Source organism: Oncorhynchus mykiss, chromosome 11 (assembly GCF_013265735.2).
Source record: "Oncorhynchus mykiss isolate Arlee chromosome 11, USDA_OmykA_1.1, whole genome shotgun sequence".
NCBI classification, from domain to species: Eukaryota; Metazoa; Chordata; class Actinopteri; order Salmoniformes; family Salmonidae; genus Oncorhynchus; species Oncorhynchus mykiss.
Genome location: NC_048575.1, coordinates 66,855,484 through 66,869,206, shown reverse-complemented (window position 1 = coordinate 66,869,206; position 13,723 = coordinate 66,855,484). Strand labels below are relative to the sequence as shown.

Below are 13,723 nucleotides of genomic sequence, written 5' to 3'. Positions count from 1 at the left end.
TACCACCCCTACCTTGTCACAACACAACTGATTGTCTCAAACACATTAAGAAGGAATTAAATTCCACAAATTAACATTTAACAAGGCATACCTGTTAATTGAAATGCATTCCAGGTGACTACCTGGAAGCTGGTTGAAGCTGATTGAGAGAATGCCAAGAGTATGCAAATATGTAATCAAGGCAAAGGGTGGCTACTTTGAATCATCTAAAATGTCAAATATAATTAGATTTATTTAACACTTTTTTGATTATTACATGATTTCACATGTGTTATTTCATAGTTTTGATGTCTTTAGCATTATTCTACAATGTATAAAATAGTACAAATAAAGAAAAACCCTTGAATGAGTAGGTGTGTCCAAACTTTTGACTGGTACTCTATATATTTATAGAAATATAAATATCTTGACATAAAATATATTCTTATATACAGCACATACAGAGGAGATCCTTCACTCCACCTTTCTCCTATATCCCTCTACGTTGTTTCTAAAGCTACGCGTGTCCTGAAGATTATACAATCAACATGTTCTCAACAGAGATATCCATGACAATTTACGACAGCAAAGAGCCTCCTAGGTTAAAAGCAGAAGCTGTTGCTTGGACTTTGGACACATCAAAATGGACAGCTATATGAGGAATCAGATCAAGTATAAATGTACTGTACATTCAAGCTAAGTTATTCCATGTACATGTATTCCCAGCATCTAATTTCTTTACATTAGGTGTCATATGCTGTCAGCTGTTAGTCCATGACACCTTGCACTGTCCTCTGCAGGCATTCTAGAAGAGTCTTAGTGTGTGAGTGGGTCAGCGCTCTAAAGCTATGTACTGTAGAGCGTCCGCGTTCGACCCACATATGCCACTGCTCTGTCACACTGTAGTCAGTGCCTACAGCGTTGTTTCGCTGCTCATGTCCCTGTGGCGGGGGTGGTCAGTGTCTGTGTCGTAGTCCGACTCCATCTCGATCTTCACCTGGGGCACGGGGAAGGCCATGCCACGACCGTGGGCCATAGGCACCGCAGGAGACGATGGGCAGGATATCTTCAGATGCAGGGTGATGCTGAGGAACGGCAAGTCCCAGTTATCATACATATCATACATACCTGTATGTATGTCCTGTGTGGTTCAGATGGGTTTGATTCTCGCTGGGGCCACCCATACGAAAATGTATACATGCACTATTGTAAGTCGCTTAGGATAAAAGAGTGCAAAATGACATATATGACATACACAGTGAAAGAAACACAGAAGGGAGGGGGGACTGGAGACAGGCGAGGGGGAAGATAACCTTGGGCTAGACAGGGGTGGTCTGTAGTGAGATGTAATCTGGAGCTGGTGCCAGAGAGTACCAGAGAGTGAATTAGACTAGAGGACAGGTTGGGCAAATGAATGTGAAACAACATGACAGAGAGTTAGACGAGCTGTCAACTGTGATTGAAGTCTGTTCTTTATGCCGTAGTGTTCCAAGCCTTTCTGCGGTGTAGTTCGCAGCCTATGGGGAATGTGAGATGTGGGGAGGAATGCAATGCACAGTTTGTGATGCAAAACTAACAGTGAAAGAAACAAAGTTTCTCCTTATGTTGCAGTTTCTCCTCTCCTAATTTCACAGTCTTCAGGAGTTTTTTTTTAGCAAATATGTAGGCCTAATGTATACTGCTGAACCATGCTTCCTTAAAAGCAATGCAGACATGAATTTGATCATAGTTTCTATTTGACATAAGGAGTCAAAGGCAACACGCAGATAACATGACTAAAAGGATAGAGGGGAGAGGAATATTCAACTATATGGAATGAAGACACAACTAAGAACAAAACAGTAGTGTTCGTGAATGGGACCCATCGATAGACTACTAGACTATTGGGTACATACAACAACACATGGAGGAAAAAGAAACAACCAAAACTCTGAGAAAGGCCTGATGCATGTGGTGTGAGGTCACAGTGCACCAAACACTGTTCACTCTCAAATACTGCTATCTGCTACATACAGATAGAATGTCAAACTTTTATTCATCTATTCAAATATGCCACACATTTCTACAGAATATAAACCAAGCCGGTGCCTTAAAAGTAGGAAGTAAGAATACATAGGAGATGTATGACTAGTGTGTTGGAATTATGCACATGCATGTGATGTGTCTACACATAGAGACACATTGACACAAAATTACACAACTAGTTTTCATAACGCATAGGAGTGCAGGGAAAATAGCAGCAAGGGCTGCTTAGCAAAACCCAAAATAACATCTGCATTGCATTAAAGTGCATGAAGAGAAGGGTATGAAGGCATATTCTCTGAGATATATCTTATACTTCAGCCCAGCCTTGACAGAACACTATGGAATACTGGGTCTGTGAGAAATTATGTGTGTAATTATGGATGCTGTGTGTGTGTGTGTGTGTGTGTGTGTGTGTGTGTGTGTGTGTGTGTGTGTGTGTGTGTGTGTGTGTGAGTGTGAGTGCATGTTTCTATATCTGCTTACATCTGCCAGGCTGATGTTTCATGTTTATGTAATCTATGAATCAGGGGAAGTATTTGCCTGGCTGGCAGTGAGCAGCCCACTGTGACTGGGCGTCAACGGGCTGCAGGAGGTCACTGTAGGGGACGTGTAGTTTGAGCACACAGTACCTGCGGTCCACGTCAGACTCAGAGCTGGGCGAGCAGTTGGAGTACGCGTGGTACTTGTCCTGCATACAAACACATGCACACACACACAAAACAGACAGACACACACAAAACACAGCCATCAGAAATGAATTATTTAGCAAGAATTGTTTTTCTCTAAACCAGCCAGTTGGTGGCAGTAAAACCTAACATGTCTCACCTCGTCTTCGCTGTCGTCTGATCTCCCTTTCTTCTTGTCTTTCTTCTTTGTGTCATCTTTATCACCCTTCTTCTTCTTCTCCTTTTTCTTGTCTTTCCCTGGCAGGATATCATCTATCCAGGCGAGGTCGTGTTGAGAGAACACCATGTCCAGCATCTTACGCACCACCAGCAACCCCAGGATCTGATGGTCGCACAAGCAAATTATCACTATCCTTAACTTGTGACAAGAAAATAACATCAACAGGAAAGAAGATACATGTAAAACTCTTCATAAGTAACCAGCATTTACATCATAAGTAACCAGCATTTACTTCATAAGTAACCAACATTTACTTCATAAGTAACCAACATTTACTTCATAAGTAACCAACATTTACTTCATAAGTAACCAACATTTACATCATAAGTAACCAACATTTACATCATAAGTAACCAACATTTACATCATAGGTAACCAACATTTACATCATAGGTAACCAACATTTACTTCATACGTAACCAACATTTACTTCATAAGTAAGCAACATTTACTTCATAAGTAACCAACATTTACATCATAAGTAACCAACATTTACATCATAAGTAACCAACATTTACTTCATAAGTAAGCAACATTTACTTCATAAGTAACCAACATTTACTTCATAAGTAACCAACATTTACATCATAAGTGTCACAACTCCCACCGAAGGTGGCTTCCTGTTCGGGCGGCGCTCGGCGGTCGTCGTCACCTGTCTACTAGCTGCCACCTTTTCTGTTGGTTTTGTCTTATTGGTTACACCTGTTTCTTGTTTAGGTTTTTAGTTGGGCTATTTAAGCCGGTAAGGCCCACCTGCTCTTTCTGCGGGCTTATTTTTCCCTCTGTGTTTGTGTGTGGTAGTGCGTTTCAGTTTTGTTTTTCTCCGGACTGGTTAGGTCCTGGTTTTGGGCCGGTCGTTTATGTGCGCCCTGTATTTGGCGTGTCCTATTTTCTCTGTGCCAGAAATTAAAGCATTGTTCTGTACCTTCTGTCTTTTGCGCCTGACTCCGCACCCACTACGCCTGAGTGCGTCACAATAAGTAACCAACATTTACTTCATAAGTAACCAACATTTACTTCATAAGTAACCAACATTTACTTCATAAGTAACCAACATTTACATCCTATCAGGTCATTTGTATGTTGATGGGTGCTTGAATGTATCCCGAAACACGGCCATTGGGACTATTGGTAATACATCTAAGTAATACTTTTTTATGCATTAATGCATGGCTTAAACTAATTTGATGGAGGGCCAAGTGTATGCATGTTTTCGCTCCTCCCATGTACCTGATTGATCAGTTAAGGTAATTTATTTAGTAAGAACTTTCCTCACCTGCTTTTCTAGGTCTTAATTAGACACAAATTGAAAGGAAATAGTAAAAAACAGCAGATACTCTGCCCTCCATGGAACGAGTCTGACACCTCTGCATTAATACTTGTTCCATTCAAAAGCGAGTCATGAATAATACCATGACAGGGAAGAGGATGGCCAGGACGGTGGACTTGAGCACCCAAAGGACAGCCAGACAGATGATCTGGACCAGGGTGAAGAGGTGGACCCTCCTCAGAGGCACGTGACGCAGGAAAGGGAAGTCTGGCTGGTACTTGGATGGCATCATGTACAACTTGATCCTCTCCCAGAACTACAGAGGAGTGACAGGGGAGACATAATGAGAACACACACACACACACACACACACACACACACACACACACACACACACACACACACACACACACACACACAAGCCATGCTCTGAGCAGCCTAGCTAACACCCTGATTAAAATGCATCTCCAATTGCTGCTTAGATGCTGCTAGAATACATAGTTACATTCCCTCCAGACACACACATTCTCAGAAGGAAGATAAACGCACCACAGAGAATACTAAAAAGCCCATACCATGAGAGTTTGATTTGACACACAACCACTGGTTGTCGACTGTTTTCTGGTCTCTACATACCTGAATGCCACTGAGAGATGCCACGCCCATGTAGAGAAACACACCATAGAGCACTGGCATGGGTATGAACTGTGAGTGGACCAGAGGGAGAACACACAGTTAAACTACATAGGCAACATCAACACATAATCCTGTTGATCCCTTGTAATGGCATGTGTTGGTATAGAAAACACACTGATTGCACCCAAAATTGCACCATATTCCTTAATCAGTGCACTACTTTTGACCAGGTTCCATAAGTCTCTGGTCAAAAGTAGTGCACAGAATAGGGAATAGGGTGCCATTTGGGCCACTACCACTTTTATCTTTCATCAATAAGCCTAGTTTAGGTTGGAGGAAATTATCATATTTTACTGACCTGTAGAATGGGAGCCAAGAAGATGGAGACTCCAGTGAGAACAAACACCAGAATCCCTGTCAGTCTCTGCTCCCTATACATTAGAGAGAGAGAGAGAGATACAGAGAGAGACACAGAGAGAATGACTACCAGCAAACCTTTCCATATGTAACAGACAGCAGAAAAGAGACAAGTTCTGCCTGGACTGTACTGTCCTGTATATCCTCTGTAGAAGTGGTATTAAAAATCAGGGTCGCAACCCAGGGAACAAACGTTTTTGAGAAAGATATCTTGAAAAATAAAATGTTATTGTGTAAACGTATTTATTGGTTTCTTTTAATTTTGATAAGAGATAAACATTTAATGAATTGAAGGTTATTTGTTGGTGTAAAAATAGAAATGTACCGATTTTAAGGTTTTGCCATTAGATTTGGGGTGGGTTGGGGTCGCGAGAAACTATTGTGGAAAAAAATGGGGTCCCCAGAAATTCTGCCGAAAAAAACGGGGTCCCAGCTGAAAAAGTTTGAATACTACTGGTCTATAGTCACACTCTATTTTCTCTTCTCTGTGCTCCCTCACCTGACACCCAGGAACTGAGGCTGCTCCCCAGGGGCGCTGGACTCACTCTCCATCTTCAGTGAATCAATGTGGGCGATGGAGATGACAGTGGCGGCCACGTACCAGGGAAGGCCCAAGAAGGAGCAGGCAGCCATCAACACCCCCACCCAGAACAGGTCCAGGTGGTAGCCACACCCTTTCTGGGGAGGGACACACAGGGTAGAGTAGGACATAAATTCACACTGCAGGATGTCATTGAGGTAATTGTCCTATTAAGTATGTAGTGTAGGCCCTAGCGTGACACCAGAGCCCAAATAAGGGTCTAGGAACTAGATTTTACTACTACAAGTATGTCTTATCTCCAATATAAATGACTCATCATTGCAAACAACATGTCTGATGCCCATTGTGTCCTCCAAAAGCTGAGGTTAAACTAGTTATCAATGTCTTCACTATAACAGGCTGGCTGTGTATTTAATACAGCACATCACGGTTTCCCTTGTGAAACAGGTCTCCTAACTTCAATGGGAGTTTCTGGATAATTAAAGGTTAAATAAATCAATAAAAACATCCAACTACCCTCAGTTTGTTCTCCTTCCGGTTGACAATGACAGCACTGATCTGCTGGTCCATGAAGATGAGGATGGTGACCAGGAGAGCAGGGACAAAGCTGGCCAAATACACCCACCATGGGTTCTTCCCAAACGGCAGCACAATCCAACCCCGGTCGGGACGTGTGGGCTAAAGGGAGTCAGTAAGGGGCAGTGTCAGAGTGACCATTCCTTGATTAAAGGACAAACACAAACGTACACACCCCTTTTGTCCCCAAAACAGCCTCAATTCGTCGGGGCATCCACTGGGATGTTGGCCCATGTTGACTCCAGTGAGTCGGCTGGATGTCCTTTGGGTGGTGGACCATTCTTGATACACACAGGAAACTGTTGAGCGTGAAAACCAAAGCAGCACTGCAACCCTTGATAGAAACCGGTGCGCCTGGCGCCTACGTACTACCATACCCTGTTCAAAGGCATTGTCTCCCACCCTTCATCTACACTGATTGAAGTGGATTTAACAAGTGACATCAATAAGGGATCATAGCTTTCACCTAGAATAACCTGGTCAGTCTATGTCATGGAATGAGTAGGTGTTCATAATGTTTTTCTACATTCACTATAGGTTTATGCCCAGGGTATGATCAGGAACATTACTAATATTTTAAACATGTTTCTTTACCTTAAATTCTGTGGGAACGATGAGCTTGGGGGTTTTGAGCCCAATTAACCTGTCCAGACCGACAAAGGTCATAATGGCCATGAAGATGGAGAAGTCACTGATGAGCTTCCGCAGCTGTTTACAGAAGCCAAAGACAGAGCAACAGACAGAGCAACAGACAGAGCAACAGACAGAGCATCAGACAGAGCATCAGACACAGACACAGATATAGACACAGACACAGACAGACGGACAGACGGAGACACAGAGACACAGAGACAGACAGAGACTCAAACACAGAGACACAGACAAACACGCAGACAGACAGTGAACAAAGCAAAAAATATAAAACAAGTCTAGTGTGAAACAAATCATCTCTCAAAGAACAACAAATGCAGAGACACAAACACATTAAAAACATCTCAAATGCATTGAAAATCATAAGCTGTATTCAGCTGTAATATAGGTGGAATAGAATATTGTGAGGAACATGCAGTTTCAGGTCACCAGGGGATCCAGTACATTGAGGATCAGGGAGGGAACATTGTTCACTGTTTGGGATTTGACAATGGAGACACACAGAGAGAGAACGAGAAAGGGGAGACACACAGAGAGAGAACGAGAAAGGGGAGACACACAGAGAGAGAACGAGAAAGGGGAGAGAAGAGAGAGAGAAAGATACAGACAGACAGACAGACAGACAGACAGACAGACAGACAGACAGACAGACAGACAGACAGACAGACAGACAGACAGACAGACAGACAGACAGACAGACAGACAGACAGACAGACAGACAGACAGACAGACAGACAGACAGACAGACAGACAGACAGACAGACAGACAGACAGACAGACAGACAGACAGACAGACAGACAGACAGACAGACAGACAGACAGACAGACAGACAGACAGACAGACAGACAGACAGACAGACAGACAGACAGACAGACAGACAGACAGACAGACAGACAGACAGACAGACAGACAGACAGACAGACAGACAGACAGACAGACAGACAGACAGACAGACAGACAGACAGACAGACAGACAGACAGACAGACAGACAGACAGACAGACAGACAGACAGACAGACAGACAGACAGACAGATAGATAGATAGATAGATAGATAGATAGATAGATAGATAGATAGATAGATAGATAGATAGATAGATAGATAGATAGATAGATAGATAGATAGATAGATAGATAGATAGATAGATAGATAGATAGATAGATAGATAGATAGGAGCAAAAACATGTAGGGGGGAGTTGGGGGAGACAATGGTATACAAAAGTTTTGATATAAACATGTTTTGGTCATTACTCTTATTTACACCCAATCTCTATGGACATTTGTACTAAATCACCACAGGAATATGTATTTTCCACTGGCTAGAGAGTTTTGAACATATAAGATTTTTGTCGGAGCGGATGGTCGTGGGGGCGGAACATAATTATAATAATTGGTATACTGCAAATTGACCACAACTAAGACAAAAAAATTGATTGTGTCTCAATGTAGTTTTCAAATACAATCACGTCTTTCTTTTGAACAGATTTGTTAAATAAAACACATTTTTAGCTGAATTCCTGGTCTTTTTGAAGTCTTTTTTTAAATCACTTGCAGGAGGGTTTTGGCCCGTCGGCCGCTTGTTACCGACCCCTGGAACAGACTATCTGTCTTGAAAAATATGAAACTGTGGCTGCATTAGGCTTCCAATTGTGAGGCAGCCTGTTTGTCACTGTATAAAGATCCAGCCCCTCTTCAGTTAGTTCTGGTCTCACCTTGGTGGGGAAGTAGCGACTGAACTTGAACTTCTTGAGGGAGACGGTCATGGAGTAGGTCCCGAAGAACAGGATGAAGGACATGAGGGCCAGGTCAGGGACGTACTTACAGGTGTTGCCCACCAGAGAGCCTCCGTACTTCACACACTCCTTCTTACTGAGCTGGCTCCAGTCCAGGCCTGTGATGTTTAACTGGTAGGAGGGAGAGAGGGGTGGAGGGGGGCAGGAAGGGGGACACAGTTTTACAGGTGGAAGAAAAAGGTGACATGTAGAGAAAACGATTGGCATGGATGTGAGGATGTGAGGGTTTGTCAGGAGAGAGAGAAAAAAAAGAAAGAAAGAAAGAAAGATAGAGAATAACAGGGAAGAGAGTGCAGGGGAACAAAAGGGAGACAAAAAAAGAAAATGAACAGACTCTTTAAACATATAGTTTCCACTTGGCTTAGTGTCATACTCCTGTTTTTTAAGTAGTATCATTAAACTTTGAGTTCAAACAAACAACAACGAGGAAGACTGTTGTGTCAAAAAATGAAATATTGAAAAGCCCTTAAGGCCTAATGGGTATTCAGCAGGGGTGTGTTGTGTTTCCAACAGAACACCAGTTCTAACATCTCCTTAATAAGACATGACAAAATACACATAGAATAAAAACAACAACTTACTCCAAAGAGACTAGAGGTGTTATCAGTTGGCACTGGCACTAAACCATTGAAGATCATTGAAGCCACTGTTTAAGTTAGAAGAAGGGAGAAAGAGACAAAGAGAGGAGGGTAATGAAGGAGAAATTGAGATGCAGAGAGGGAAAACGAGATGACGGCAGAGTCAGGGGACAAGAGAAATACAAAATAAAAGAAGATTTTAACAGGTAGACTTTGAGACTTTAAACAGAGAGAAGGAGTGGTTAGTTAAAGCTCATGCATACACAGGAAGTATTACTCACTCGCATCAGACAGCAGCCATTTGTGTGTGCAGCAAAAACAAACGTGAGACAAATCAGTTACAGTAGTCAAGTATCTTCAGTCAATTCTCATAACGTTTGCAATATAAGATTTCGCAATGCAATAAACGTCTCCAGACAGGCATAAAGGTATAATCCATCCTTATATTACCAAACCATTCTATAATCGTGGTGTCCCCAAACCCCTTGGCGGTAGCCAGGTCCTGCTAATACCCACATTTCTTTGTGCTATTGCCATTTCTATTCCTGTCAAACTTTTGACATGGTTGGCGAGACAATTCCATAAGGAGCTGTAATGAGAGAGTGGAAACAGACTGACACCCAGGCTACTAGGTCCTGATAACCTCATCATAAGTCTCTTCAACCCTTTAACAACCCTTATATCCTCTGCTGGGGACTCTGCACTACAGTAATATTTTATACAGCTAAGGATGGACTCACTGGGGTCTGGGGCCAGGCACTCGCACTTGTAGGCGGTGACGTAGTCTGGCTTGAAGTCGGTGTTGATGGGGTAGTATTTGAAGGAGCCCATCTGTAGCAACACATTATATCAACAGTTAAGTGTGTGTGTGTGTGCTTGCATGACTACATGTGTACTCGCCTGCGTGTGTGTGTGCGCGTCTGCATGCATGCATGTGTGTGACCCACCATCTTCTTGATGGCGTCAGAGATGAAGATGAAGGAGATGAGGCTGGAGAAGCCCTCCTCTGTGAAACGGGTCATGTACTTGATGATGTAGCTGGCGTCCGTGGCGACCAGGAGGAAGCACTGCAAACAGGAGTGGATCCCGATCCACAGACGCAGCTCCATGTAGTCTATACCATTGTTCCTTATAAATAAGAACATTATTGATATAGGGGCAGAATGTGGAAGGCAGGACAGTCTTTTTATGAAGATGGAATGGACGCATACTCTCCAATAAGACACATCAAATCTTATCTCACCATTGTGCCATTCATATAACTGTCTGATGTGCGTGTTGCTTGAATTCTCATCAAATCAAGAGGAGGAACCATATGTATTCAAATACTACATATAGGCTACAGTGTCTGATTGTGAACTAGGGTGGGGTTGAGCTCGCTCACTTGCTGAATTCGAAGAGCAGTTTCTCAAAGATGAGGATAGGTCCAGTAGAGCTGAGGATGATGAGGGGCTGACCACTAAACAGACAGAATACTGTTCCTGACAACGCTGTGCCCAGGAAACTCTCCATCACACCCTGAAACAGAGAAAGAGAGAGAGGGCAGGTGGGGGAGAGGGTAGTGTGAGAGAGAGAAAAGGAGACAGAAAGAGAGAGAGGGCAGGTGGGGGAGAGGGTAGTGTGAGAGAGAAAAGGAGACAGAAAGAGAGAGAGAGAGAAAGAGAGAGAGAAAGTGAGAAAGAGAGTTCAATTCTACAACCATCTAAAAGGAAGCGATTCCCAAACCTTCCATAACAAAGCCATCACCTACAGAGAGATTAACCTGGAGAAGAGTCCCCTAAGCAAGCTGGTCATGGGGCTCTGTTCACAAACACAAACAGAACCCACAGAGCCCCAGGACAGCAACAGCAACACAATTAGACCCAACAAATCATGAGAAAAAATATATATAATTACTTGACATGCTGTGAAGAATTTACAAAAAAAACAGAGCAAACTGGAATTAGCCATAAACAGAGAGTATGCAGTGGCATAATACCTGACCACTGTGACTGACCCAAAAGTAAGGAAAGCTTTGACTATGTACAGACTCAGTGAGCATAGCCTTGCTATTGAGAAAGGCTGCCGTAGGCAGACCTGGCTCTCAAGAGAAGACAGGCTATGTGGAAACTGAGCTGCACTTACTAACCTCCTGCCAATTTTGATTAACTCAAATATCTATTGGGTGAAATACCACAGTGTGCCATCACAGCAGCCAGATTTGGGACCTGTTGCCGCAAGAAAAGGGCAACCAGTGAAGAACAAACACCATTGTAAATACAACCCATATTTATGTTTATTTATGTTCCCTTTTGTACTTTAAGTATTAGCACCTCATTAGAACACTGTACATAGCCATAATATGACATTTGAAATGTGTCTATTCCTTTGAAACTTGTGACTGTAATGTTTTTGTATTGTTAATGTCACTTTTATTTATTATCTATTTAACTTGATTTGGAAATGTAAACCTACTGTATGTTTCCCATGCCAATAAAGCCTTCTGAATTGAATTGACAGAGATAGAGAGAAAGAGATGAACAAATGAATTCAGTTCAGTCATTGGTCCATATACTGCATGTGATGGATAGTGCCAGTGACTGAACTGAATCCATCTCTCTCTCTGTCTCTCAGTCCCCCCAATTAAGCTGCCATACATTTATTTGTTTTGTTCCATTTTGCAAATCATCGACTCAGAAAATTAGGACATTAATTAATTGGCCCTAACCTGGGTACCAGTCTGTTTGTGCTAACATTCCATTCATTGTACTTTGTGATATGCCGAACATATTGGTATATGACACGGAGTATAAGGGGTGGAATGGTAACACAAAACAGTTGTGGATTTCAGGCTAAAGCAGCCCAACCTGGTAGTTGTCTGTGGCGTCTCCCAGCAGGCCTCCGAAGGTGATGGCGTTGGTGATGCAGCCCAGGTAGATGAACAGCACAGCAGAGATAGACTGGATGTGAAAGCCTTCATAGAAGTCACTAAGCAACCAGGGTATTTTTCTCTTGATGTCAAGAAACAGACCTCCACAGAACCTGCAATAGACACTCTGGTTAGGATGAAGAACTTACCGCAGACAAGGACACACTGGTTACCACAGAACCTGCCACAGGCACAGACACAAACACTCTGGTTACCACAGAACCTGCCACAGGCACAGACACAAACACTCTGGTTACCACAGAACCTGCCACAGGCACAGACACAAACACCCTGGTTACCACAGAACCTGCCACAGGCACAGACACAAACACTCTGGTTACCACAGAACCTGCCACAGACACAAACACTCTGGTTACAACAGAACCTGCCACAGACACAAACACTCTGGTTACCACAGAACCTGCCACAGACACAAACACTCTGGTTACAACAGAACTTACCACAGACACAAACACTCTGGTTACCACAGAACCTGCCACAGGCACAGACACAAACACTCTGGTTACCACAGAACCTGCCACAGACACAGACACAGACACTCTGGTTACCACAGAACCTGCCACAGGCACAGACACAAACACACTGGTTACCACAGAACCTGCCACAGGCACAGACACAAACACACTTGTTATGATGCAAAACCTGCCACAGACACAAACACACTGGTTACAACAGAACCTGCCACAGGCACAGACACAAACACTCTGGTTACCACAGAACCTGCCACAGGCACAGACACAAACACTCTGGTTACAACAGAACCTGCTGCAGACACAGACACAAACACTCTGGTTACCACATAACCTGCTGCAGACACAAACACTCTGGTTACCACAGAACCTGCCACAGGCACAGACACAAACACACTGGTTACAACAGAACCTGCCACAGGCACAGACACAAACACACTGGTTATGATGCAAAACCTGCCACAGACACAAACACACTGGTTACAACAGAACCTGCCACAGGCACAGACACAAACACTCTGGTTACCACAGAACCTGCCACAGGCACAGACACAAACACTCTGGTTACAACAGAACCTGCTGCAGACACAGACACAAACACTCTGGTTACCACATAACCTGCTGCAGACACAAACACTCTGGTGACCACAGAACCTGCCTCAGACACAAACACACTGGTTACCACAGAACCTGCCTCAGACACAAACATACTGGTTACCACAGAACCTGCTGCAGACACAGACACAAACACAAACACTCTGGTTACCACAGAACCTGCTGCAGACACAGACACAAACACTTTGGTTACCACAGAACCTACCACAGACACAAACACTCTGGTTACCACAGAACCTGCCACAGGCACAGACACACTGGTTACCACAGAACCTGCCTCAGACACAAACACACTGGTTACCACAGAACCTGCTGCAGACACAGACACAGACACAA

The 13,723-nt window shown here is 43.4% G+C and overlaps 1 protein-coding gene across 1 annotated transcript in view; it reads right to left on the bottom strand.

The window, feature by feature from the left end:
• Nucleotides 1-332: 332 nt before the first annotated feature.
• The window catches only part of LOC110535095 (electrogenic sodium bicarbonate cotransporter 4-like), a 34,898-nt gene continuing 21,507 nt past the window's right edge, over nucleotides 333-13,723 (bottom strand). Inside the window, exons 13-27 of the mRNA XM_036936340.1 lie at nucleotides 12,220-12,394; nucleotides 10,758-10,891; nucleotides 10,321-10,501; nucleotides 10,114-10,204; nucleotides 9,377-9,441; nucleotides 8,715-8,906; nucleotides 6,945-7,058; nucleotides 6,291-6,452; nucleotides 5,733-5,911; nucleotides 5,175-5,247; nucleotides 4,817-4,885; nucleotides 4,323-4,496; nucleotides 2,830-3,012; nucleotides 2,634-2,692; nucleotides 333-1,064 (exon numbers count right to left, since the gene is read on the bottom strand). Of these exons, the coding sequence (XP_036792235.1) occupies nucleotides 893-1,064; nucleotides 2,634-2,692; nucleotides 2,830-3,012; nucleotides 4,323-4,496; nucleotides 4,817-4,885; nucleotides 5,175-5,247; nucleotides 5,733-5,911; nucleotides 6,291-6,452; nucleotides 6,945-7,058; nucleotides 8,715-8,906; nucleotides 9,377-9,441; nucleotides 10,114-10,204; nucleotides 10,321-10,501; nucleotides 10,758-10,891; nucleotides 12,220-12,394 (2,023 nt within the window). The 3' untranslated portion in view covers nucleotides 333-892. The remainder of the gene's footprint in view (nucleotides 1,065-2,633; nucleotides 2,693-2,829; nucleotides 3,013-4,322; nucleotides 4,497-4,816; nucleotides 4,886-5,174; nucleotides 5,248-5,732; nucleotides 5,912-6,290; nucleotides 6,453-6,944; nucleotides 7,059-8,714; nucleotides 8,907-9,376; nucleotides 9,442-10,113; nucleotides 10,205-10,320; nucleotides 10,502-10,757; nucleotides 10,892-12,219; nucleotides 12,395-13,723) is intronic.